General features: G+C 45.5%; 1 protein-coding gene across 9 annotated transcripts in view; it reads right to left on the reverse strand.

The window, feature by feature from the left end:
* Nucleotides 1-27,962, reverse strand: part of dennd6b (DENN/MADD domain containing 6B) — a 121,149-nt gene that overhangs the window by 27,392 nt on the left and 65,795 nt on the right. For all 9 annotated transcript variants that reach the window (XR_011934033.1, XR_011934032.1, XM_072471268.1 and 6 more), the window contains 10 exons: nucleotides 25,954-26,033; nucleotides 23,230-23,292; nucleotides 22,311-22,366; nucleotides 21,832-21,954; nucleotides 20,760-20,855; nucleotides 18,167-18,261; nucleotides 16,373-16,438; nucleotides 14,280-14,344; nucleotides 6,104-6,193; nucleotides 5,112-5,165 (listed from right to left, as the gene is read on the reverse strand). Coding sequence is in view for 7 of the 9 variants with exons in the window: in XM_072471268.1 (XP_072327369.1) it covers nucleotides 5,112-5,165; nucleotides 6,104-6,193; nucleotides 14,280-14,344; nucleotides 16,373-16,438; nucleotides 18,167-18,261; nucleotides 20,760-20,855; nucleotides 21,832-21,954; nucleotides 22,311-22,366; nucleotides 23,230-23,292; nucleotides 25,954-26,033 (788 nt within the window). In the remaining 2 variants the exon portion in view is untranslated. The remainder of the gene's footprint in view (nucleotides 1-5,111; nucleotides 5,166-6,103; nucleotides 6,194-14,279; nucleotides 14,345-16,372; nucleotides 16,439-18,166; nucleotides 18,262-20,759; nucleotides 20,856-21,831; nucleotides 21,955-22,310; nucleotides 22,367-23,229; nucleotides 23,293-25,953; nucleotides 26,034-27,962) is intronic.

Here is a 27,962-nt window from a genome sequence, read left to right on the forward strand (position 1 = left end):
TCCTACATCAGTGCATGGAGAAGCGGACCAGGAATGCTCGCAATGGAAGAAATAGGTGAACGGAGAAGGCTTTGGCTGAGGCTGCAACGGGAGAAAGCATGGCGGAGGACCGGAGTTCTGGCTCGACGACCCAGCGGTCGACGGAGCAGTTGATGCAGTTTATACAGGAGGGCTTCGCCAAGCAGAAACAGGACTGCTTGAGGGATCCGAAGGAACGGACGCAGGGGCATACATAGCGACTACTGGGGGAGGGTACGTTCTCCCAACCCTTGGAGGTGTACAGGGTGCACAGAGCGCTAGCGAGGAAGCTGTGTGTTGGTGATCCCCCGAGAGCAATGGTGGTGAGATTCCACAGGTACCTTGACAAGGAGTGCATTCTACGGTGGGCCAGGCAGACTCGGAGCTGCAAATGGGAGAACAGCATCTTGTGTATATATCAGGATCGGAGTGCGGACGTGACCTGGAGAAGAGCAGGGTTCAACCAGATAAAATCGACCCTTTTAAGAAGGTAAAGTTTGGAATATTGTACCCGACCCGTCTTTGGGTTACACATGAAGAGCAACATTTCTACTTTGAGTTGCCTGAGGAAGCGATGGACTTTGCGAGAAGGAAAGGGCTGGTATCGGACTGAGGTGTTTGGACTGAACTTTGCTGCAGTGCTCATGTGTTTTTTTCTTTCTTTCTCTTCTCTTCAGTTATTTTTTTTTTTAAAAAAGAAACGTTTTGGTCTTTGGATGTTACTTGTAATGCCCTTTGTATTGAGTTGGGGTCTGCGGACGAGCTGATTGATTTAAAATTTGCATTTGCACTGATGGGGGATGGAGGTGTGAATGTTAGATGTTTGATCTTTTTGATTTTCTGTGTGTGTTTCTTTTGGACAATTGGGTTGGGATTGTTTACGTTTGCAGATGTGTGTCCGAGCAGGGCGGGGGGGGGGGAATGGGATGGGAAAATGTCTGGCGCCACGGGCGGGGGCCACCAAACCAGCTGGGCAGGCTAGTTCACAGAAGCGTTGTGGGGGGTGAGCAGATGATATGCTTGTTGGAGGGGGCTGTGTGTATGGTGCTGTTACTAGGGGGGGGGGGGGGGAATGTTCTGCTGACGGGGGAGGGACTTTTGCTGTGGGACAATAGGGAGGTCAGGGACGGAGGTTGCCTGGGGGCGGGCCTGCAGATGCATGGGTTGATCACATGGAAGGTAAGAGGGCTAAATGGGCCGGTTAAGAGGGCACGCGTGTTCGCGCATTTGAGGGGACTGAAGGCGGACGTGGCATTGTTGCAGGATACGCACCTTGGAGTAACGGACCAGGTCAGACTAAGGAACGGATGGGTCGGACAGGTTTTCCACTTGGGGCTGGACTCTAAGACTAGAGGGATCGCGATCCTGATAAATAAGCGAGTGTCATTCGAGGCGGGAAGAATAGTTGCGGACGTGGGGTGCCGGTACATGATGGTCAGTGGAAAGCTGGAGGGGCTGCCGGTGGTACTCGTGAATGTGTACGCGCCGAACTGGGATGTTGTGGAGTACATGAGGAGGATGTTGGGGAAGATCCAAGATCTGGATTCACACAAGTTGGTTATGTGGGGGAACGCCCAAGGCTAGACCGATCTAGTTCAAGGACAGGCAGGGTACCAGCAATGGCAAAGAAGCTAAAGGGGTTTATGGAGCAGATTGGGGGGGGGGGGGGGGGGGGGGGGGGGGGGGGGGAGATGGACCCATGGAGATTTGGGCGGCCGAGAGTGAAGGAGTTTTCCTTCTACTCGCACGTGCATAAAGTGTACTCCAGGATTGACTTTTTTTTATCTTGAACAGGGCTTTACCGATGGGGGTAGTGGACATGGCGTACTCAGCGATCGGGATCTTGGATCATGCCCCGCACTGGGTTGACCTACAGGTGAGCAAGGAGCGTAGCCAGCGCCCGCACTGGAGGCTGGACGTGGGACTTTTAGCTGATGAGGAGGTGTATGGGCGGCTGACGAAATGTATCCAGAACTATCTGGAAGTCAACGACATAGGGGTTTCGGCTGCAGTGGTCTGGGAGGCGCTGAAGGCGGTGGTTAGAGGGGAGCTGATCTCGATACAGGCCCACAGGGAGAAGGCAGACAGAGCAGAGACAGACCGACTGATAAAGGAAGTACTACAGGTCGACAGGAGGCGACCAGGGAGATTGGGAAAGTAAGGGACAGAGATGGGAACCTGGTCGGAGATTCAGCTGGGGTCAATAAGGCGTGGCTGTATGAGTCGGAACCCCCAGCTGGGCCGGAGGGGATGAGGCAATTCTTAGGGGCTGAAGTTCCCGAAGGTTTATGAAGACTTGGTAGAAGGGTTGGGGGTCCCGATCGGGTTGGAAGAGATAGCACTTGGGCTGAAGGCCATGCAGTCGGGTAAAGCCCCGGGACCGGATGGGTACCCCATGGAGTTTTACAAAACGTTCTCTGGGATGCTGGGGTCACTGTTGATGAGGCAAGGGAAAGAGGGGGGCTTCCCCCGACGATGTCACAGGCCACTATCACATTGACCTGAAGCGGGATAAGGACCCGGAGGAGTTATGCAGGTCCTACAGACCGATCTCCCTACTAAATGTAGACAGCAAATTGTTGGCTAGGATCGTGTCCTCAAGGATTGACGACTGCGTCCCGGACGTGATTGCAGTGGCCAGACGAGATTTGTTAAGGGGAGGCAGTTGGCGGCCAACGTAAGAAGGCTGTTGAATGTTATCATGATGTCCCCAGAGGGTAGAGATGTAGAGGTAGTGGTCGCAATGGACGCAGAGAAGGCATTTGACCGGGTGGAATGGGATTATCTCTAGGACTGGGTCAGGCTGCTATATCAGGCGCCGGGGCAAGTGTTCGGACGAACAGGCTGACATTGCACTATTTTAGGCTCCACCGGGGGACGAGGCAAGGATGCCCCCTCTCCCCGCTGTTGTTCGCACTGGCCATAGAACCGCTGGCAATTGCGTTGAGTGCCTCAAAGGGCTGGAAAGGACTGGTCCGGAGGGGGGGGGGGGGGGAGAGCACATAGTCTCGCTATACACGGACGATCTGTATACCTGTCGGACCCATTGGATGGGATGGAAGAAATTATGGGGATTCTGGGGGATTTGGGTCATTTGTAGGGTTATAAATTGAACATGGGGAAAGCGAGATGTTCGCGATCCAGGCAAGGGGGCAGTTTGGGGGCAATGGTAACAGCGCCTCTGCCGTTCCCGCCGGCACGGTACTCCACTAACCCCGCGGTGGTAGCGGCCCTGAGAGTCTGGGGGCAATGGAGGAGACATGTGGGAGCAGAGGGAGCTTCGGTCTGATCCCCAAATTGCAATAATCACCTGTTTGCCCCGAGGAGGTTAGATGGAGGGCTCCAGAGGTGGCAGAGAGCAGGGATCAAGAGGATGGACGATATGTTTGTAGAAGGGAACTTTCCCAGCTTGAGGGAACTGGAGGTGAAATTTGAACTGACAGAAAGGAATGAATTTAGGTACCTGCAGGTGCGAGACTTCCTACGCAGGCAGGTGTCAACCTTCCCGCTCCTACCACCAAGTGGGGTACAGGATAGGGTAGTTCCCAGAATGTGGGTGGGAGAAGGGAGGGTTTCGGACATTTATAAGGAGCTTATGGGGTCAGAGGAACCACAGACCGAGGAGCTGAGACACAAATGGGTAGAGGAGTTAGGTGGAGAGTTAGAGGATGGTTTCTGGGCAGACGCATTGAGTAGGGTCAACGCGTCCACAGCATGCGCCAGGCTCAGCCTGATACAGTTTAAGGTCGTTCACCGGGCACACGTGACAGTGGCCCGGATCAGCAGGTTCTTTGGGGTAGAAGACAGGTGCGCAAGGTGTGCGGGAGGACCAGCGAATCATGTTCACATGTTCTGGACATGCCCGAAGCTTAGAGTATTCTGGCAGGTGTTTGCAGACTTCATGTCCAAAGTATTGAAAACAAGGGTGGCGCCGAGTCCAGAGGTGGCGATTTTCAGAGTGTCAGAAGATCCGGGATTCCAGGAGGAGAAAGAGGCAGACGTTCTGGCCTTTGCCTCTCTGGTATCCCGGAGACGGATATTATTAGCTTGGAGGGACTCAAAGCCCCCAAAGTCGGAGACCTGGCTATCGGACATGGCTAGCTTTCTCTGTCTGGAGAAAATCAAGTTTGCCTTGAGAGGGTCAATGTTAGGGTTCGCCCGGAGGTGGCAGCCGTTTGTCAACTTCTTAAGAGAAAATTAACCGTAAGCAGAGAGGGGGGGGGGGGGGGCTGTGGGGGTAGTTTAGTGTAGAGTAGGAGGCTAGAAAAGATGGGACCTGTGAGAGAGGAAGACGGCTTTTGCACTATGTTTATAATTGTATGTACACTGTTTTTTCTGTTACTGTTATAAAACCATAAATACCTCAATAAAATGTTTATTTAAAAAAAAGATTGATAGGATAGAAATTAACTATTTCTTCTGGTGGAGGTGTTCAGAACAAGTACAATTAGAGCTAGGCTGTTGGAGGTACAACCTCCACATTTTTTCCACATAAAGTGTCGTGGAAATCTGGAATTCTTTTCTTAAAAAGTTGTTGATGCTGGGGGTCAAGTGAGAACGTCACAATTGAGATTGTATATGGTTTTGTTAGGCAAGGGCATTAAAGTTTTTGCAATCAAGACGGGTAAATGGAATGAAAATACCTATCAGCCATGATCTATTTGATTGGTGGAACAAGCTTGATGGGTCGAATGGGCTCCTCCTGTTCCGATGTAACAGGTTGCCTCCTGCTCCTGTGTACTATGCAGCATACCCCCTGGGGTAGCAAGCACACCACCACCTGCAAGTTCCCCTTCAAGTCACACATCATCCACATTTGGAAATACACAACGTTCGTTTATCATTCCAAGACCAAATTCATGGAACTCTACATGACAGCACATGGACTGGAACGGTTCAAGAAGGTGGCTCACCACTAGAGTCCAGGACAATTAGGAATGGACAATAAATACAGCCATTGTCAGTGACACCCATACCCATGAATGGATAAATAATGATGATGTCCCTTCATTTCAAAGATTTAATCGCTGTGTTGCAGCTCACAGTTTGCAAGTCAATAAATGGAATGTGAACACCACAATACTCAGTTTTACCTTCCATGCAGTGATGGTTCTCTGAAGTGGCATCAGACTGGCAACATATCTCTCCTGAGAGGAAAGAAAAACAGTTATGTACTGTATAAGTTTCTATTTCCTAGGTACACCTTCAAATCGTCATCAAAAGTTCCTGTTGGTTCAGTTTGTTTAAAACCATGACAAACGATGTTCTCATAGAGGCTGGGCTGACATCCTGGAGCTCTGGCAGTAATCAATAGCGTCAGAAAGGGAAAAGGAAAAAACTGGGAGTGGGAAAGGGAGGGTATGGAAGATTAAGGGTGGAATTATACAAGTCTGCATGCATAGTATTAATAAAAACAGAAAATGTTAGAATTTCAATAGCATCTGTAGAGAGAGAAACAGAGTTAACTTTTCAGCTCAGTGACCCATCGCCAGAATTGAGAGTACTTAGACGTATAACAGCTTTTTAAGCAACATAGGGAAAGGAGTGGTGGATAAGGAAGAAAGAACAAAAGGGAAGGTCTAGGTTAGGCAGAAACGAGAGATCAAATGGCCAAAGGGACTAATAGTACAAGGCAAAAAGAGATCATAGACTTTACAGTGCAGAAGGAGGCCATTCGGCCCATCGAGTCTGCACCAGCCCTTGGAACGGGCACCCTACTTAAACTCATGCCTCCACCCTACCCCCGTAACCCAGCAACCCTACCTAACCTTTTTGGGCACTAAGGGCAATTAAGCATGGCCAATCCACCTAACCTGCACATCTATGGACTGTGGAAGGAAACCGGAGCAGCCGGAGGAAACCCACGCAAACGGGGAGAATGTGCAAACTCCAAACAGTCATCCAAAGTTAGAATTGAACCCGGGTCTCCGGTGCTGTGAGGCAGCAGTGCTAACCACTGTGCTGCCCCAGAATAGATAAGTATAGGACCCCAATTCAGAAAATGCAGTTAAAGACAGTACTGGTAATAAATCCACACAGATCATTTTGTATTTATGTTCATCCCAAAGAGAAACGAATTGCTCACCAGGGGAATAATGAAACTCTGAGTCAGCTCCAGTAAATGGAGACGGACAATGACACTCTGCACTTCTGCCGGTCGTTTTCTTTGAATACCCTGGAATTAATTTGACAGATAAAGAATAGCAAAAACATCATCAGATTATAGATATAATCAAGTGAAAATGTTAAGTAAAAACTCTGAGTGCCTTGCAACTCGGAGGTCTGCAATTTGGAATGAAAATGTTGAATTGTCATGTTTAGTGCCGGACGCAACAGTTTCTCCTTATTTACCCCACCAAAACCCTTAACTATTTTGAATACATATTTACATTTCCCCTTAACCTTTTCTGCTCTAAGGAAGTATAATCTTAGCTTCTCTAATCTCGCCACATGCTGAAGTCTCTCATCCCTGGTAAATCACCTTTGCATTCATTCTGCAACATTTTCTATGTGTTCATGGGATATGGGCAACGCTGGCAAGGTCAGCATCTATTGCCCATCCCTATAACCCTCGAGAAGGGGGCCAGTTGCCTTCTTAAACTGCTATACACCATACCCATGCATTTAATTCACAGTCTCTCTCCTCGACCTATTTCTAGGTCCTGGTGTACCTGTGCCTCTTATTCCTCTGGGAATAGATAATAAGTACTAATTTAATAAGCCTGTCAATTGTGTATTAAAATCTTGCTTGTATCTGTCTTTAATGGGCCTGCATTTCCCTTTGTCACCGTTGCTCTTAACATAATATAGAGTTGCTCTATTTAGGAGGTTATTTATAAAGCATGACATTAAGAAAACTAAATTAAGAAACATGTAGAGACAAATTTTTTAAAATCAATAAATAATACTCATAATGAAGGGTGGCATTAGTTATCCAAGAAGTGACTAGGGTAAGCGTAATCTAAGCAGCAGAGAAGAAGACGAGCTTCTAGACCAATATGGCTTTAGTCCAATAAGACATAATGTTGGATTTAATGTTGGGAAATTAAGTGGTAAAATTAGATACGGCAGGGTTAAGAATACAACGATAAAAACTCCACGGTGATGGGGTTTGTGTGATATTGTTGCTCATGTAAAGGATGCAGGAGGGGGCTTACTGTCAAAGAAACCTTAAATTATATCATACACGTAACACCAGTTGTGAAGGTGTTGGAGATTTATTTACTCCAGTGGCAGGGGCATCAAACAAGCAAGTTGATCAATCCTGGATGGCGCTGGCCCTGCTAAGTGTTGAGGGGGCTGCATCCATTCAAGTGAGTGGTGAATATTCAAATCATATTTCTGATTTAAGTTTGGTAAATGCTGGAGAAAACTTGAGGGGTTAGGAGCTGAGCCATTTGTCAGAGTACCTAGGCTTTATTTGAAATTGTAGGTATGCTGTAGATATAGCTAATCAAGCATCCAGCAGAGGGCAATAGAGCAGAGCTGCTGATTGGCTGTTGTGGGGGAAATTTGCATACATCCATTGTGCTCACCCTAACTTGAAGGTGTACCTGAGCAAGAGACCCTAGCTGTTCAAGTGAAGACAAGCATCCAGCAGAGGGCAGTAGAGCAGAGCTGCTGATTGGCTGTTGCGGGGGAAGTTTGCATACATCCATTGTGCTCACCCTAACTTGAAGGTGGTTTGTGGAGGAGCTGTTGTCAAGTGACACTTAAACCCGAAACACTTCTTCAGTGTTTCCCTCCCTACCCCCTCCTCTAACCAAAACAAAAACAACCGCTGTAAAGATCAAGAGTAAGGCTCGAGGGCAGGTAGAAGTAGAAAGAAGTTGAACCGTGACGTTACAGCCTGCAGGTAAGGGATTGGCTGGTGACTGGTAAGCAGTTTTTCTTTTATTTTTCCTCAGGTGTTATCGTGCGGGGCGCAGAGGTTGCTGAGAAGGGGCGTGAATAACAGGTAAGCTCTTTCTTTCTTTTTCTTTTTTTATCTAGAGGGGATGGCAGGGAAGGTAGTGCAATGTTCCTCCTGCAGAATGTTTGAGGTGAGGGACGCCGTCAGTGCCCCTGCTGATTTCATCTGTGGGAAGTGCACCCATCTCCAGCTCCTCAGAAACCGCGTTAGGGAACTGGAGTTGGATGAACTTCGGATCATTCGGGAGGCAGAGGTGGTCATAGATAGAAGCTTCAGGGATGTAGTTACTCCGAAAAATAAAGATAGATGGGTGACGGTGAGAGGGGCTGGGAGGAAGCAGTCAGTACAGGGATCCCCTGTGGTCATTCCCCTTAGTAACAAGTATACCGCTTTGGATACTGTTGGGGGGGTGGGGGGGGGGGGGGAGAAGACGACTTACCAGGGGTAAGCCATGGGGTACAGGTCTCTGGCACAGAGTCTGTCCCTGTTGCTCAGAAGGGAAGGGGGGAGAGGAGTAGAGCATTAGTCATTGGAGACTCCATAGTTAGGGGGATAGATAGGAGATTCTGTGGGAACGAGAGAGACTCGCAGTTGGTGTGTTGCCTCCCAGGTCCCAGGGTGCGTGATGTCTCGGATCGTGTTTTCGGGATCCTTAAGGGGGAGGGGGAACAGCCCCAAGTCGTGCTCCACATAGGTACCAATGACATAGGTAGGAAAAGGGATAGGCATGTAAGGCAGGAATTCAGGGAGCTAGGGTGGAAACTTAGATCTAGGACAGAGTTATTATCTCTGGGTTGTTACCCGTGCCATGTGATAGCGAGACGAGGAATAGGAAGAGAGAGGAGTTGAACACGTGACTACAGGGATGGTGCAGGAGGGAGGGTTTCAGATTTCTGGATAATTGGGGATAATTCTGGGGTCGGTGGGACCTCTACAAACGGGATGGTCTACACCTGGACCAGAGGGGTACCAATATCCTGGGGGGGAAATTTGCTAATGCTCTTCAGGAGGGTTTAAACTAGTTCAGCAGGGGCTTGGGAACCTGAATTGTAGCTCCAGTATACAGGAGGTTGAGAGTAGTGAGGTCATGAGTAAGGTTTCAAAGTTGCAGGAGTGTGCCGGCAGGCAGGAAGGTGGTTTAAAGTGTGTCTTCTTTAATGCCAGGAGCATCTGGAATAAGGTGGGTGAACTTGCGGCATGGGTTGGTACCTGGGACTTCGATGTTGTGGCCATTTCAGAGACATGGATAGAGCAGGGACAGGAATGGTTGTTGCAGGTGCCGGGGTTTAGATATTTCAGTAAGCTCATGGAAGGTGGTAAGAGAGGGGGAGGGGAAACATTGTTAGTCAAGGACAGTATTACGGTGGCAGAAAGAACGTTTGATGAGGACTCGTCTACTGAGGTAGTATGGGCTGAGGTTAGAAACAGGAGAGGTCACCCTGTTAGGGGTTTTCTAGGCCTCCAAAAAGTTCCAGAGATGTAGAGGAAAGGATTGCAAAGATGATTCTGGACAGGAGCGAAAGCAACAGGGTCGTTGTTATGGGGGACTTTAACTTTCCAAATATTGACTGGAAACGCTATAGTTCGAATACTTTAGATGGGTCCGTTTTTGTCCAATGTGTGCAGGAGGGTTTCCTGACACAGTATGTAGATAGGCCAACGAGAGGCGAGGCCATATTGGATTTGGTACTGGGTAATGAACCATGACAGGTGTTAGATTTAGATGTAGGTGAGCACTTTGGTGATAGTGACCACAATTGGATTACGTTTACTTTAGTGATGGAAAGGGATAGGTATATACCGCAGGGCAAGAGTTATATCTGGGGGAAAGGCAATTATGATGCGATGAGGCATCGGATGGAGAGGAAACCTGCAGGGGATGGGCACAATGGAAATGTGGAGCTTGTTCAAGGAACAGCTACTGCGTGTCCTTGATAAGTATGTACCTGTCAGGCAGGGAGGAAGTGGTCGAGCAAGGGAACCGTGGTTTACTAAAGCAGTCAAAACACCTGTTAAGAGGAAGAAGGAGGCTTATGTAAAGATGAGACATGAAGGTTCAGTTAGGGCGCTCGAGAGTTACAAGTTAGCTAGGAAGGACCTAAAGAGAGAGCTAAGAAGATCCAGGAGGGGACATGAGAAGTCTTTGGCAGGTAGGATCAAGGATAACCCTAAAGCTTTCTATAGATATGTCAGGAATAAAAGAATGACTAGGGTAAGAGTAGGGCCAGTCAAGGACAGTAGTGGGAAGTTGTGCTTGGAGTCCGAGGAGATAGGAGAGGTGCTAAATGAATATTTTTCGTCAGTATTCACACAGGAAAAAGACAATGTTGTCGAGGAGAATACTGAGATTCAGGCTACTAGACTAGAAGGGCTTGAGGTTCATAAGGAGGGGGTGTTAGCAATTCTGGAACGTGTGAAAATAGATAAGTCCCCTGGGCCCGATGGGATTTATCCTAGGATTCTCTGGGAAGCTAGGGAGGAGATTGCTGAACCTTTGGCTTTGATCTTTAAGTCATCTTTGTCTACAGGAATAATGCCAGAAGATTGGAGGATAGCAAATGTTGTCCCCTTGTTCAAGAAGGGGAGTAGAGACAACCCCGGTAACTATAGACCAGTGAGCCTTACTTCTGTTGTGAGCAAAATCTTGGAAAGGTTGATGAGAGATAGGATGTATAATCATCTGGAAAGGAATAATTTGATTAGAGATAGTCAACACGGTTTTGTGAAGGGTAGGTCGTGCCTCACAAACTTTATTGAGTTCTTTGAGAAGGTGACCAAACAGGTGGATGAGGGTAAAGCAGTTGATGTGGTGTATATGGATTTCAGTAAAGCGTTTGATAAGGTTCCCCACGGTAGGCTACTGCAGAAAATACGGAGGCATGGGATTCAGGGTGATTTAGCAGTTTGGATTAGAGATTGGCTAGCTGGAAGAAGACAAAGGGTGGTGGTTGATGGGAAATGTTCAGACTGGAGTCCAGTTACTAGTGGTGTACCACAAGGATCTGTTTTGGGGCCACTGCTGTTTGTCATTTTTATAAATGACCTGGAGGAGGGCGTAGAAGGATGGGTGAGTAAATTTGCAGATGACACTAAAGTCGGTGGAGTTGTGGACAGTGCGGAAGGATGTTACAAGTTACAGAGGGACATAGATAAGCTGCAGGGCTGGGCTGAGAGGTGGTTTAACGCCGAAAAGTGTGAGGTGATTCATTTTGGAAGGAATAACAGAAAGACAGAGTACTGGGCTAATGGTAAGATTCTTGGCAGTGTGGATGAGCAGAGAGATCTCGGTGTCCATGTACATAGATCCCTGAAAGTTGCCACCCAGGTTGAGAGGGTTGTTAAGAAGGCGTACGGTTTGTTAGCTTTTATTGGTAGATTGAGTTTTCGGAGCCATGAGGTCATGTTGCAGCTGTACAAAACTCTGGTGCGGCCGCATTTGGAGTATTGCGTGCAATTCTGGTCACCGCATTATAGGAAGGATGAGGAAGCATTGGAAAAGGTGCAGAGGAGACTTACCAGAATGTTGCCTGGTATGGAGGCATACAAGATGATCAGAGGTTTGGATAGGGTGGACAGTGAGAGCCTTCTTCCTCGGATGGTGATGTCTAGCATAAGGGGACATAGCTTTAAATTGAGGGGAGGTAGACATAAGACAGATGTCAGAGGTAGGTTCTTTACTCAGAGAGTAGTAAGGGCGTGGAATGCCCTGCCTGCAATAGTAGTGGACTCGCCAACACGAAGGGCATTCAAATGGTCATTGGATAGACATATGAACGATAAGGGAACAGTGTAGATGGGCTTTAGAGTGGTTTCACAGGTCGGCGCAACATCAAGGGCCGAAAGGCCTGTACTGCGCTGTAATGTTCTATGTTCTAATGTTCAACTTCTGGTCAGTGATGATAGCCCAATGTTGATGGTGGAACCATTGAAGATCAAGTGAAGATCAAGTAGGCTTTCTAGTGTCCAATTACCACCTGCCACTTGTCAGCCAAACATAGATGACGAGTTGTCATCTCAAATAGAAATGTAGCCATTTCAGAGACATAGCCACAGGATGGCAAAGGATGGGACCAGAACATTCACAGGTGTATGACATTTCAGAAGGAAAGGAAGCTAGGAAAAGGGGTGGGTAGCTCTGTTAATTAAGGATAATATTAGTACAATAGTGAAAAATTATCTTTGTTCTCAAGCTCAAGATGTAGAATCAGTTTGGGTAGAGATAAGAAAGAGCAAAGATAAGAAGTTGCTTGTGGGAGTAGTTTATCGGTCCCCTAACAGCAACTAAACTATGGGATAAAGTTTCCAGGAAGAGAAAATGGGGCTTGTGAGAAAGTATTTTTAAAAAACAATTATGTACATTTATTGGATGTAGGCATCACTGGCTAGGCCAGCAGCATTTATTGCCCAACCTTAGAGGCCCTTCATATAGACTGGATGAATTCGATTGACAAAGTTAGCCTGGAAGACAAGTTCAAACTAGTATTTTCAGGACAGTTTCTTGGAGCAACATGTTCCAAAGCCAACCAGAGTAGGCTGTTCTGGACCTGGCTTGTGCAATGAGAAAGGATTAATTAATGACCACATAATAAAAGGAGGTAGCAGCAATCATATATGATTGAATTCCACTGTCAATTTGAAGGATTGAAGTATGGGTCTAAGACTAGCGTATTAAACTTAAATAAAAGGAATTATAAAGATATGAAGATAGAACTGCCGAAAGTAAACTGAGGAAGTAGATTAAGAGGTAGATCAGTAGCGATGCTGTGGAAAATATTTAACGAGATATTTTACAATACGCAGCAATGGTATGTTTCAGTGGGGAAGAAAGACTGGGGAGGGAGGGTGGAGAGGATGCATCTTTTGTGGCTAACAATTGAAGCTAAAGATTAAAAAACTTACAATTCTGCAAAAATTAGTGGCAGGTCAGAGGATTGGACAGAATAAGAAGCAAAGAGTGACTAAAAATATAATGAGGGAGAAATGAGGAATATGAGATAAAGTTAGCTAGAAATATAAAAACAGATAATAAGAATGAAGGTATTGGGGGCAGACAGAAAAGTAGAGGCCACAATTAAATCAGCCATGCTTTTATCAAACGTCGGAGCAAGCTCAAGGGCCGAAAGCCCAATTTCTACTCCAAATTTGTATGTTTGTATGTTACCCAAGTTGTGGGTTGCTTCATTGGAATCATCGATGTAGCAGCTAGAGATGGTTGAGCCGAGAATGCTTCCACAAGGACTCCTGCGGTGATGTTCTGAGGTTGTGAACAATCACACAAACTTTCTTTTCTTTCAGCATGTGTCCAGTCAGTGAAGGGTTTTCCTTTTTACTCCTCCTTGATTAGTTTTTCTCGGGTTTCTTGGAGCTACACCTGGTTGAATGTTGCCTTGATTGGAAGGACAGTTATTCTCCTCTCTCCTGAGGCATATGGTGAGGCAGTGGCGTAGTCACATTGTCGCTGGACTAGTAATCCAGAGACCCAGGGTAATGTTCGAGGGACCAGAGTTCGAATCCCACCATGGCAGGTGATGAAATTTGAATTCAATAAAAATCTGGAAGTAAAAGTCTAATGATGACTAATGTCCTTTAGGGAAGGAATCTGTAGTCCTCACCTGGTCTGGTCTACATGTGACTCCAGATCCACAGAAATGTGGTTGACTCTTAAATGCCCTCCGGAATGGCCCAGCCAGCGATGCCCAAATCCCATGAACAAATAAAAAAATGTAGCTCGTGTCCATGTACAGTACAACAAAAACGTGGGTGCAGCAACAGTTAGATTTGTTTGGATGAATAGAGCAAACAAAATTGATGTTTAAAAAGCTAAAACTAATAATGTAAAATATAGGAGAAGCAGACAAAGAGAAAGACTAGAAAGGCAGGAAAAGGGTCTGCCAGAAATTTTACAAATACATAAAACAAAAAGATTAGATCAAATTACCATAGGAATCAAAATATCTAAAAGGAAATTTTTATGTGGGCATAAATACATGGCAGATATTAAATGCAAATTTTGCCTGGTTATCATAGAATGTCCTAATCAATGATGGAAATTGATTCCACGGTAACTTTTAAAAGAGAATTACTCAAATATCTTGGGGGGGGGGGGGGTCACAATTTAAATTGAATATGCATTCTTTCAAAGAATTAGCATAGGTATTTCTGGCTGCATGTCTTCCTTGTGCGCTATGCCACATGATTTTACAACATAATGATGGGAATGCCTTTGACCTCAGCATCTTCCAGGTTAGGGGGAAAATAGAGTTACTGTGGTCGCATATCTTATCAAAGGAATCAATGATACATTCTAAGATTATTAACATGGTCTCACATTAAAACAATTATGATTTACCTTTAAAAGTCGTTTAATAAGTGTCTTGTCCTTGTGCAAAAAAGTTTTGTAAGACGTGTAGATGCCTATAGAGGAGAGAAAATATGTTTTAAATAGCTTTTTGAGAAGATATAAAATACCTATAAACTTTCATCTGGGCTCATTTGGTATTTGCCCAATCGGAATTCCAGTAGCTGCATTTTCATGTTGACATTTTGCCCATTACACAATCTTATGTCTACCTTTTCTTACCGATTTTCTCCACATAATTTCCACTGTTGGTGTGCAATCGGCTCACCAAGTTACCACAAATCACAAAAATAACTTTGTATTTTCATTGAGGACACAGTAGCTTTATGGCTATGTACTGAACTGGTAATTCAGAGGCCAGGGTTAGAACATAGAACATTACAGCGCAGTACAGGCCCTTCGGCCCTCGATATTGCGTCGACCTGTGAAACCACTCTAAAGCCCATCTACACTATTCCCTTATCGTCCATATGTCTATCCAATGACCATTTGAATGCCCTTAGTGTTGGCGAGTCCACTACTGCCTGACATCTGTCCTATATCTATCTCCCCTCGTTATGTCCCCTCGTGCTAGACATCACCATCCGAGGAAAAAAGGCTCTCACTGTCCACCCTATCCAATCCTCTGATCATCTTGTATGCCTCAATTAAGTCACCTCTTAACCTTCTTCTCTCTAACGAAAACAGCCTCAAGTCCCTCAGCCTTTCCTCATAATATCGTCCCTCCATACCAGGCAACATTCTGATAAATCTCCTCTGCACCCTTTCCAATGCTTCCACATCCTTCCTATAATGCGGCGACCAGAATTGCACACAATACTCCAGTATTGGAGGGTTAATGATCTGCAGACATGAGTTCAAATCCCACTATGGTACCTGGGGAATTTTAATTCAATTAATTAAATAAGTCTGGAATAAACAGCTAGTAATGGTAATGATAACCATGTAAACTAGGAAATCTTCATAAAACCCCTTCTGGATCACTAATGTCCTTTTTTTTTTTAAAAACCTGATCTGGCTTACATGTGACTCCAGATCCCCAGTAATGTGCTGACTCTTAACTGCCCTCTAAAATGGTCTAGGCAATCTACCCAGTTGTATTGAAGGTGGCAGCTCACCATCACCTTCTCAAGAACAATAAAGGGTGGCCAATGGATGTTAGCCTTGCCAATAATGCCCACATCCCATGAATGAATATTTTCTTCTCAGTAAATAAAATCTCTCATGTTCTACATAAAGGTTATCAAAACAGTTACTTACCTCAGAATAGGATTACCTTATCTAGTTTGACATGCGTGTCTTTTAATGTTTTTAATAAAGTTTTTACATGAAATTTTCAGCATCTCCTAAAAGCTTAACTAATAGGATGCCACCTTCAAAGAGCTGGCCCTGTGCTGTAGGAATCTAGAATTCTATAAATCACATGGAATGCCTGCTGCTAATATATTAAAAACATTGGGCGGGATTCTCCGTTGTCTGACGCGGAAATCATAATCGGTGATCGGGCTGAGAATCCCTTCTAACGCCCAAATTGGGTACGGCGTCGGTTTGACGCCGGCTTTCTATTCTCCGCCCCCTCCGAAAAGGCATCATCACATCGCACACTGTTGTAACAGCGTTGGTGCGTCATCGGAAGGCCTTCTCCCCATGGGCCGAATTCCCGACCGCGCGGAGATATGTGGTCTCAATGGTCGGGAACCCGGCAACCCGTCCAGCGCAGCCACATTTGGCCGGGAGCCGTGCTGCTGGCCGAGGGGCTTCAGCGAGGACTGGGGGGATTGGTGGCGGAGGGCAGTATTTGCCAGGTCAATTCCGTGCACGGCCAGTGCCATGTTTCATGGCGTGACTGCTACAGGTCGTCGCCGTGCGCATGCGTGGCCAGGGACGCATTCTCAGCCGTTTTTGTCGTGGGAGCCGGGAGTTTTATCCGGCGCGGCTGCTAGCCCCTCACCGGTCCCAGTTGAGTGTCCAGCTGTGATACTCTACCTTAATTTTCAGAGACTCCTGACAACAAAAAGTAATCATTTTACAGTCTAATAAGCTGTAGGCATGACTTGAGAAGGTAAAGGCCAGGCCTCCATTACCTGGCTTTGTGTCTAGTGTCCTAAGCTTCATCAGTTTCTTCACCTTTATTTGTTTGGGTAAATCACCTGGGGAAAAAACAATCACAATGAGATTTCTGAAGTTACGTTCTGGTTCAAAGTGACTCAGGAAACAATTAAATATGGAGCTGGTATTTAAATGAGATTAGATGTTATATCAATGAGAAAGATAGCACACATCACATTACAAGCTTACGGTGGCACAGTGGTTAGCATTGCTACCCCTCAGCGCCAGGGACCCTGGGTCGATTCCATCCTCGAGTGACTGTTTGTGTGGAGTTTGCACATTCTCCCTTTGTCTACGTGGGTTTCCTCCAGGTGCTCCAGTTTCCTCTCACAGTCCAAAGATGTACAGATTAGGCGGGGTTACGGGAATAGGGCAGGGGAGTGGGCCTAGGTATGGTTCTCTTTGGAGGGTTGGTAAAGATTTGATGGGCCAAATGGCCTCCGTCTGCATTGTAAGGATTCTATGAATGTACAGAATAACATTGAAAGACACAGCTCACTCAAAAGTAGGACAAATGGCACAAGGCAGTTACACGTCCTAGACTTGTAACACCAGGATACAAGAGGACAGATTGAGTGGCTTAAGGGGCAGAAGGAGATAATGTTAGTGCGTTGGAAATCGGAGGTATATTCGATGGGAGAGAATATGGGGTCAGAACCTCAGTTTGTGTATACTTAGGTTGCGAATAGTCTGTCTCAGCCTGAGACAGTGGTCAGGGAAGGGAACACAATGGAGATGAGGATAAGGAGCTTGTGGCAAGGTCCAAAGACAAGCTTTGGACTATTCAATATTTAACGGAAAAAAACATGGCTCATTCAATACAGGATAACATTTTTAAAATCATTGAAATAGCATAGGCTGATTTTTTAAGATTCCTCTCCACTGCAGGAAAAACTGAATTTCAGGATCTCTTTGGGATCTAATTTTCAATTGTTTCCCTTCCCTCAATGCTTACTATCTAAGACAGCTCAAATCTCAATTATTCTTTTATCTATTTTAGTACCAAGAGCTCAGATCATATCTCAGTTCTGTCCGACAATCTCTTAAATCAGACCTCTAACCTAGCTCCACAATGGACTCTAATAATACATCATCATACCTGGTGCAAAAAACGTTTTATTGGCATTTTCTGGTGCAAAAACCTAGAACAAGAAGGTATAACTTTAAAATTAGAGCTATGCCCTTCAGGAGTGAAATTAGAAAGTATGTTTTTGCAAAAAGGATGGTTGAACTCTGGAAAACTCTCCCCAAAAGCAATAATGTTGGAGAGCAATTGGAATTTTTAAAACTGAGATTGATATGTTTGGAAAGGGTATCATGGGATCTGGAGCCAGGGTTGGCAATGTAATTAAGACCAGCCATGATTTAATTGAATGGCAGAACAAGATTGAGGTACCATTCATGTGTTCTTATTGCTCGAGTGCCAAATCCAATGCTTGGCAAATAATACTCTATCTTCATCTGAATATCTGTTTCTATGTAGCTTTGTGATGTTCTTTGCATTCCAATTCTTACCCATTTTGTAAGGTTGCTACCTAAGTTAACAAGGCTGAGGGTATTTCAGTGCCCAGGTTCTTACAAAATAGTGCAAAAAAATTGGCATTTAATGATCAAATTTCTTGCACATGACACGTGGTTCATAGCTTGTCTCCCTCAAATAGGAAAAGATTTTCTGAACCCTTTTTCACAAACACTTCTCTTAAGTATGTGCAGGGTTAAATTTGTGCAGAGTCTGTGTCCGATGACAATAAGTTATGCTTGTTCCTTACCTGACATTCTAACTTCTCCAATACGAATAATGTGTGGCCAGTGCTGAAATGTTTTGATGAAGAAAGGATTGGTCACTCCCAGGATAACATTTGGCCTAGTCAAAATAAATCACAACACCCAAATCAATACAGAATACAAGTAGTAATGAAAACAACCCACACCATGGGTAGAATTTTCTGTTTTTAATGCAGTGTTGCAGCGGGCAGGAAAAGCCCAGTCGCAGTTTTCTCCACCGTATTGTGAGAAATTCTGGAAAAAAAATCTCAACGGTCCCACGATGGCACACTGGCATTGAGCCCACCCGGAGAGCAACATGTTTTTAAAAAAAATTTTTTTTTTTTTAATTTACAAAAATGGGGCTCCATTTTTATCGGCCATCCCAATACGAAAAAGTAAAAACAGAACCTCCCCCCTCCCGCTGCCCCTTGCAGTGCATGATGGGAGTCATGTGGGGAATTAGTTTGGGCCTGTGCAACAATTACCCAGAGGTTAGAAGTGGTTTTAATCTTTCTAATGTTTTCTGGGCCTACTGATGTCATCCAGTCAGAACCATCCGAAGTTTGTGTTTTAAAATTGCATTTTCGGATGGTTCGCAGTGTAGGGTAATTGACATGGAACTTTACCTAGGAACGTGCGAAGGGGCTTCCCCAGCGCAACTTTGGGTACCACCTCATCCGAGGTGGGGAGCTTGGAAGTTAAGGCCCATAATTTCAGTATGACAGCTTTAGACTTGGGGATTATTTTGTGGAAAGGGTGGCATTACAGTCAGCTGTGCTAATGTGGCATGCCATAATTTGCATGCTAATTGATAATTACCATTATTTAAGCGTGTTTGGAGTTGCTAAAATGGACACCTGCATATTTAGCCCTACAGTAATTTTTGTGGAGTAATACATGTAGCCTCCATATACATAACCTACATTAAGAATGTGCAGTACCCTTGGCTGACAAGCAATGGCACGGATTAGGATGGCTCAGGGACAGTGGAAGAGGTAAACATGTTCTTGGACGCAGCACCGACAAAAGATGTACAGAGGAGGAGGGACATCCTTTACCTGCAGAGGTTAAAAAGGAGGCCACAGAGGCAAATAGTGCGATGGAGGTGGAAGCAGATTGCCCCAAGACATGGCTCCTGTTCCACAAAAAATATTCATCTCACATCACTTTGGTGTCTTTGCCATTATTTATTCTCCGATCAACATCACTAAAAACAAGCGATCTGATCATTAATCTTATTGCTGTTTGTGGACCTTGTAATGCGAAAATTTGCCATGTATTTTACTCTGGGCATTACCCCCACAACCCCAAGGGAGGACACCCCGCTATGGGTCTCTGGGAGCCTCCCCTCTTCAGACGCCCCCTTCCAGGACCCCCACCCGTCAGCCCCCCAACCTCCCAGAGGCCCCATCTTACCTGCCCTGCGCGCCACCGCCCCAAACCTTCATATCCCCCTCCACCCTCCTTTCAGGGGCATGGCCCCCCCCTCAGGCTCCTGATCCTTGGCAGGTCCACCCTGGCACCCTTGTTTTGCCACTCTGCAGTGCTCTGCCAGCTTGGCAGTGCCACCCAGGCACATTGGCAATGCCAGGGTGGCAATGCCACGGTACCAGCATTCCAGGGGAAGGTCCAGGGTCCACTGCGCCCTATCCCTAGCTACCAAGGGGCCTCAGATGGCCTGCAAGACCCCTGGGGTGCCGTTCCGCCTGGTTCACGTTTTGTGTGGACCAGTATTGAACAGCGCCCGGCTGCTACCTCCCTGGGCAGGCCGATAGATCCCAGAAGGTCGGTAGATAGCGGGTAAATAGACCTCTAGGTATACAGCATACTTGCGTGAGCGCGGCTTGGTCCCGCCCATGGTGGGTGGGTTCCTGACCCCGATCCCTCGCGGGACTGGTGTAGATCCCGCGAGGCGTCGTGGTTGTCAGGAAGTCCACGGGAGGCTTCACCCGCATCTACCGGCCATGTCACTCTCCCATTGGGGCGTGACCTGGCTGTTAGATCGCACCTTGAGTGTTGTATCAAAAGTCAACACCTCTAACAATGCAGCACTTCCTCAGTACCACACTCGAGTGTCAGCTTCTGGGCAGCACAGTGGCGCAGTGGTTAGCACTGCTGCCTCATGGCTCCGAGGACCCACACACGATCCCGGCGATGGGTCACTGTCCGTGTGGAGTTTGCACATTCTCCCCGTGTCTGCGTGGGTCTCACCCCCACAACTCAAAAGGATGTGCAGGGCAAGTGAATTGGCCACGCTAAATTGCTACTTAATTGGAAAAGAAGAATTGGGGACTCTTAAATTTAAAAAATAAAGTGTCAGCCTCAATTTCTATGCTCAAGTCATCAGAGTGTTGGACCTCAACCGTCTGAATCAGAAGCATGGATGCTACCAACTGAGCCATAGCTGACAAGGGCCATCAATTTGCCTTCTTCATGAGCACTGTAACTTACCTCTTATCATACTCAGCTAGAGGGCAGCAAAGTTCTTTCACTGTTGTAAGTTACAACAATTGGGAAGTTTCATTTCAACTCCAAGACTCCATCCATCCTATCACTTTAATAAACACAGTAAAAGTTATTTATGTTTTAACTTACGGTGCCTGCGTTCGCGTTGTATACTCTTTAAATTCAGTATCGTGGATGGTGAAATAAGGCCGATAGTCACAGCAGTATCTCAGGGGTGCAATACAACTACAACAGAGAACACACAGACAGGCAACAAATCCAGGTACACAGATTTACGGTAATTGGCAATGAACGAGAGGCAACATGAACATAACAGGTAACTTGTTAAAATCAGGAATGCACTCTCTAAAAGGTGGTGGAGGCAGATGTGATAAGAACATTCAACAGTGAATTGGACAAATATTTGAAGGGGGAAAATCTGCAGAGCTATAGGAAAAAGGCACTAATTGGGATGAATGGTCATCTTCTGTGTTGCATCACCTTTTGACTCCCCAAACTATTGTGGCAGTTGGTCAGACAGGATCTCCTTCTGGACACATGCTGTTGGCTTTAACTGGGTTAATTAATGTACTGATGCTCATCAGGGGCTGGTTTAGCACACTGGGCTAAATAGCTGGCTTTTAAAGCAGACCAAGGCAGGCCAGCAGCACGGTTCAATTCCCGTACCAGCCTCCCCAAACAGGCGCCGGAATGTGGCGACCAGGGGCTTTTCACAGTAACTTCATTCGAAGCCTACTTGTGACAATAAGCGATTTTCATTTCATTAAGTTTATATCTGTGCATCAATTTCATTTTCTGCATTGAATTCCACAATTTGAACTGAAGCAAGGGTGATGATTCTGTGGCTCTCTGGCTTTGTTTTGCCTCCCTTTTTCAAAGAAGTTGATGATCAGTCAGGGGCATTCAATCAGATAGCAGAACATAATATAAACTAAAAAGGGCTGGTGCAGATGACATGCAAAAAAGCAGTACTTTAACAAGGAAGCAGTTTAATGATTGTAGAATCAACTAGCTTAGATCTCTTGAAGGGCAAGTATCTGTCCAAGATAATCTTGTATACGCTTTGACCCAACTAATTGGTTGCTAAAAGTTATTTCCAGTCAATTAATTCAGCTCTCAGAAGCTGAAGTTCAATATACAAGGTATCGTAAAAATGTGACTTGAGCCATGAGGGATTTATTACATATAGTTCTCTACTCACCTGGTCAATGCCAGCACAGTATCTGAAGAAATCTTTGGGGATGTTGCCATAACAATCACTGGTTCTCCAAGTAACATTAGCTCCCAAAGCATTTGGATATGGATCAGAATTGATTGGAAACACCTGACACACGAAGAATTAATCAGTGAAACAGAATGAGGTGGAGCAAAGAAATTGAACCTTATTTTAAATAAGGCCAAATAAAGGCCATTGGATCTAAGAAATTCATGGTACCCCCAATTCCACCCCATCACATCTCGGAATTCTTAAACACAGTTGATATGTTACACCTTAGCATCCCCAAAGAGAATAAATAATTGTAGATTAATCTTTTTTATTTAAAAAAAAAAGTCATCAACACATTCTTGCCATCAACATTATAAAGATATTTGAATACTTATATTGCAGCATCACAATTATGTCACTAGACTCAAGTCATGTTCATTCAAGTCCATTTGCTGCTCTGAAATAGCTCTTACCCGAAAAGATCCAACTCGTTTACTGTGGGAATGACCATTGGTGCTGGCAACAGATTCTAAGGGAAAATAAATAAAGCTTTTCAATTTCAACATATATACTTTAAAAATTATGGAGAAGATCAAATAAAATTACAGATCGGTATAATATCTCTAATGCAATTTAGGTACAATATCCCTCACCACATGCAATGTATTTTATCATATAGTATCTTAGACACTGTAAAATCTAGGTTCAACATCCAGGAAAGAATTCAAAACATTACTCTCAAACTACTATTCATAGCAACACCTTAATATATACGAGATCTTTGGTCCACCTAGCCAAACTTTCTCTCTTTTTTTTAAAACCATGGTTTTATCGTTAACTAGTCTGTATCGCCTTTGCGTATTGGAATTCATTCCGTCCTTTTAAAATCTGTCATGTTGGTGTTGGATTTTTTTTGTTTTGTAATGTTATGGGTGTTAAATGTAGAAATATTAAAATTTAGGGCGGCACTGCTGCCTCAGCGCCGAGGACCCGGGTTCGATCCAGGCCCCGGGTCACTGTCTGTGTGGAGTTTGATCATTCTCCCAGCTGTCTAGGCCTTAAGCTCTGGAATTCCCCACTAAACCTCGCTGCCTCTCAAAATATGTTTCTTCCTTTAAGACATCTCTAAAACCTAAATCTCTGACAAAACTTTTGGTCACCTGTCCTGTGTGGTTCAGCATAAAATTGTATTTGATGATGCTCCTGTGATACAGGCAACTTTTTGTTCTGTCATGGATCCATTTAGTGCTACACTTGCTAATCTTCAGTTTCTACTTACCCTGCATGGTGAACAATTTTAATAGATTTACCATAAAAATAGCTTCCAATACCCATTAAAAACATCTAGTCATCAGCATGCTTAATAAGAATAATGTGCATTTTCTGTCATACCTCCTGGTTTGACTGTTTGAGAGGGCTTGTTCCATGTTTGTCTTTCCTGGATGGAATCCGCACCTAAGATTGAGTGGAAAATGTGAAGTTTAAGGCAGAAAAAGGAAGCAGCTCTAAACGCATTATAAAAATCTAGAATTAAGGTTATGGCCTGAATTTTGGGCCCATTGGCCGCGTGCACTTGGCAAGCTCGGAAGCGAATGCTAAATGCGCTTCTGGCCGTGATCGGCGCTGGAACATAATTTTACGCTGGCTGGCCAATTAACAGGCAGCCAGTTTGTGAAACACAGAAAAAAATTCAACGCTGCCAAGGGGGGTGAGCACCAAGGTAAGGGAGGATATGGGCCAGCGCTTTTAATAGGCTCCATCAAGGCAGGCAGCTACAGTGGAGTTATCACAGGAAGCTGCAGATCTCTACAAATGAAATCCCAATGAAGAAATACAGCAAACTGTGTCGTTAGCAGCACCTTCAAAAACAAACCTCAGTCCCTAGAAAGCTTTTTAATTTTATTTCAGCTCTGTCAAAACACCCTGCCCTAGATCAAGGATGTAGCTAAAACATAAAGTACGCCTGGCCACTCAGTCCACCTGCTAACCAGAAGTGTAGACGGGCCACATAAAATAGCTTTCAATTGGCTCCTTAATGGGTTTAATTGCCACTTAATTGCAACTGTCATGCATGCAGGCCAATGGAAATATCATGATTATGTGCAATGACATTGGGACATGCACCCAACATCTTCTCCCGCGATTTTACATGCTTCTGGGTCACGTACGCGCCTGTCCGAGCAACGTACAATTGTGGCCATGTATACAAAGCAAGGATTTACAAAAGTTTTCAAATTTATAATTGGAAACCTTTTTTAAAAATAAATTTCGAGTTCCCAATTCATTTTTTCCAATTAAGGGGCAATTTAGCATTGCCAATCCACCTAACCTGCACATCTTTGGGTTGTGGGGGTGAACCTCACGCAAACATGGGGAGAATGTGCAAACTCCACATGGGCAGTGGCCCTTGGCCGGGATCTGGGACCTCAGCGCCCTGAGGCAGCAGTGCTAACCACTGCACTACTGTGCTGCCCATAATTGGAAACTTTTAAACAAGTTCACCGATCTGTAATCATGAGGAAAATCTCATTGTCCAATATTGTTATGTCCTTCAGTTCTCTTTTTCCTTACAAGTATTTCTACTTGCCCTCCCAAATGTTAACAAAATCCCCAATTAAAAAAAGGATTAATTGCAGTATTTTATCTTTTACACTTGATTTATAGGACAGTACACTGATGATGGTAAGTTAAACACAGAATAGGATTGATAGTATTGGCAAGCAGCCGCATTATAAATTTGATCCATTTATTTAACGCCCAGAGTATCTCCTCATTGAAATAGAATTTTGGACTACACCTTTAACCCAGGAATATTATGTGGATCATGTGGATCTGAGTATAGCATAGACTCTATGAAAGTCTATGCTATACTCAGATATGCTTCTTGAGCATCTTATACCAACGCTGAAGAGCTTATACCAAAGCTAAAGAAAACAACAATTCTGATTGCCATGTTGTATTACGAAACAGATGACGAGAACACTAAGTGTACAGGTCCACAGGTCACTGAAAGGGGCAACACAGGTGGAGAAGGCAGTCAAGAAGGCATACGACATGCTTGCCTTCATTGGCCAGGGCATTGAGTATAAGAATTGACAAGTCATGTTGCAGCTGTATAGAACCTTAGTTAGGCCACACTTGGAGTATAGTGTTCAATTCTGGTCGCCACACTACCAGAAGGATGTGGAGGCTTTCAAGAGGGTGCAGAAGAGATTTACGAGGATGTTGCCTGGTATGGAGGGCATTAGCTATGAGGAGCGGTTGAATAAACTCGGTTTGTTCTCACTGGAACGACGGAGGTTGAGGGGCGACCTGATAGAGGTCTACAAAATTATGAGGGGCATAGACAGAGTGGATAGTCAGAGGCTTTTCCACAGGGTAGAGGGGTCAATTACTAGGGGGCATAGGTTTAAGGTGCGAGGGGCAAGGTTTAGAGGAGATGTACTGGCAAAGTTTTTCCACAGAGGGTAGTGGGTGCCTGGAACTCGCTGTCGGAGGAGGTGGTGGCAACAGGGACGATTGTGACATTTAAAGGGCATCTTGACAAATACATGAATAGGATGGGAAGTGTAGAAGATTTTAGTTTAGACGGGCAGCATGGTCGGCACGGGCTTGGAGGGCCGAAGGGCCTGTGCTTTTCTTTGTTCTTTGTTCTGAATCTCTTGACAAGGAGCCAAGCACTGTTTAGTCAAGTTGGAAACAACATCAAATGGTCAGAGCAGAGGATACAGATTTGTGATCTTGTGGGCAATGTGCAATATCTAATCAACTACACCGAGCGGATGGCTCTAAATCTGAGTTTAAAAATGGCAAAGAGGACATTAGAAATGCTGCAGTATAGGCCAATGTAAATTCCTAAAGAAGTTTCTATATACAGTGTCCCAGCAGGGAAGCTGGTTTAAAATAATATTCTTTCAACTCTGGAGTTCAATTTCACACGAGAAAAATGGAACCTGTTTCACGTCTTGGGAAGAAGAAATTACATGATTTGCAGTCTACTTATTCCACAACAGCTCCTTAACTGAGTTTTATGTCCCAAACGACAGCGAGACATCTGGTTTTCTCCTCACCAAACTCCAAACATCCCACGCATTCCAAATTTCTGCCCATTCGTACCTGAATGACCACCCCCATCACAGGCAGGCTGAGCAATTTTCCAGGGACTGGTGCTGGCCACTGGTCTACCTCATTACAAACTGCAACAAAAAAAATAGATATATTCAGAATTCATAAATTGAAAGTAATCTTCTGCAACTATTTACTTCAAGTATTACCTTTCCCAAAATTGTCCCCACTCTAATGTCTAATAACCCAAAGAATGAAATTGCAAGTCTTTGAATGGGACTTGTGCCCTCAAATGGCATGCAAGAGCAACTAGTCCAAGTCATCATTGGATTTCCCAGATTCCACAAAAGGTGAAATGAGGAGAAATGTATGCAGTGAGTTATTATGATCAGCAATGTGCTGCCTGAAAGAAGCAAACAAAAGGCAGATTTTACATTAACTTTCAAGAGAAAATTGAATAAATCATAGCATCACAGAATTTTTTTTAATTAAAAAAAAAAATTTTTTTTTGTTCTCCTTTTTCACATTTTCTCCCACATTTACACCCATCAACAATAAACAATAATCAACAAGATAGGTCAATCCCCATAATAACAACAATCCCATCCGCCCACCAACCCCCAAACCTCAACCCGCATGTTTACATAAACAAATGACAAAAAGGAATCAGGGATTACCCATAGTCACCCTTAATCTACACGGCTCTCCACCCCCACCCCCCCCAACCAACGCCATCCAGTCTCTAAGAGAGTACCGTGCATGATACCCCACAGTTGTACCCCCCCCCCCCCCCCCCCCCCCCAAGTCTCCAGCTCCTCCCGTCCACTGCCTCTTGTTAAAACCCCTCCTCCCAACCTCGGTTCCCTCCCCCAACCTCGGTTCCCTCCCCCCAACTTTCCACCCCGACTAGACCACTCGGACCCTGTTCTGTCAGGCTCCGATGGCCGCAGCCCCTCCCCCCACCTCACTCCCGTTCACTGGCCGGCTTAAACCGGCCAGCGTGGAGGCCCCCGCCCGGGTCCCTTTCCCCCTTGCCCGGCCCTAGAAAAGCCCAAAGATCCCCTTTTAGCACACAAACCCCGCATATCCCCCTACACCCCAAAGAGCCCTCCTTTCGAATGAAAGTCCCGTCCCTTCCCTTGTCCAAATATATGCAACATTGGCTCCTTTAGCCTCTACCCCCGCGCGCAGTGATACAAAAAAAAAGAAGAAAATACAGTCATGAGGTTACATCGGCACATGGCCATTCCTCAATTTGTCAGTTCTGCCACAGTCCTTCCGCCATCTCAAACTCCTCTGCTGCTTCCGCCGTTCCAAAATAAAAGTCCCTGAGCTTGTAAGTCACCCTCAGCTTCGCTAGATATACAATGCCACACTGCACTTTGCCAATGTACAGTGCCCTCTTCACCCGGTTGAAGACAGCCCGCCTCCTCGCCAGCTCCACCGTAAAAAGTCCTGGTATACACGTATACCAGCTCCAGCCCACTGCACCACCCGCTTCTGCTTGGCCCAGCTCAGGACCTTCTCCTTCACACTGTACCTACGGAAGCACAGAGTCACTGCCCTTGGCGGCTCACTCGCCTTTGGTACAGGCCTCCACGACCGATGAGCCCGATCCAGTTCATATTGGGAGGGGTCCTCCCCCTCCCCCAGTAGTTTTGCCAGCATCGCGGCAAAATACTCAGTCGGCTTCGGTCCTTCAACTCCTTCGGGCAGCCCCACGACCCTCAAATTCTGTCGCCTGGATCTGTTTTCCAGATCTTCCATTTTTCCTCGCAGATTCTTGTTCGTGTCACCTTCCGCATCTCCTTCCCCATCGACGCAAGTTGATCACCGTGCTGCCATACCGTCTCCTCCACTTCCTTCAGCGCCTCCGCCACTGCACTCGCCACCGCCGTCTTCACCGGGGAAACCGCCTCCTCCACCAGCATTCAAAACCTCCCGCATCTCCTTCCTCACCATCTCCATACATTTCTCAATCTGTGCCAACTGCTTTTGGAATTCCGCAGCCATCACCTTAGTTAGTTCTTCAGCCGTAAGCACTGCGGCCTCCCCTGGTG

This window comes from Scyliorhinus torazame, chromosome 13 (genome assembly GCF_047496885.1).
Source record: "Scyliorhinus torazame isolate Kashiwa2021f chromosome 13, sScyTor2.1, whole genome shotgun sequence".
NCBI lineage: Eukaryota > Metazoa > Chordata > Chondrichthyes > Carcharhiniformes > Scyliorhinidae > Scyliorhinus > Scyliorhinus torazame.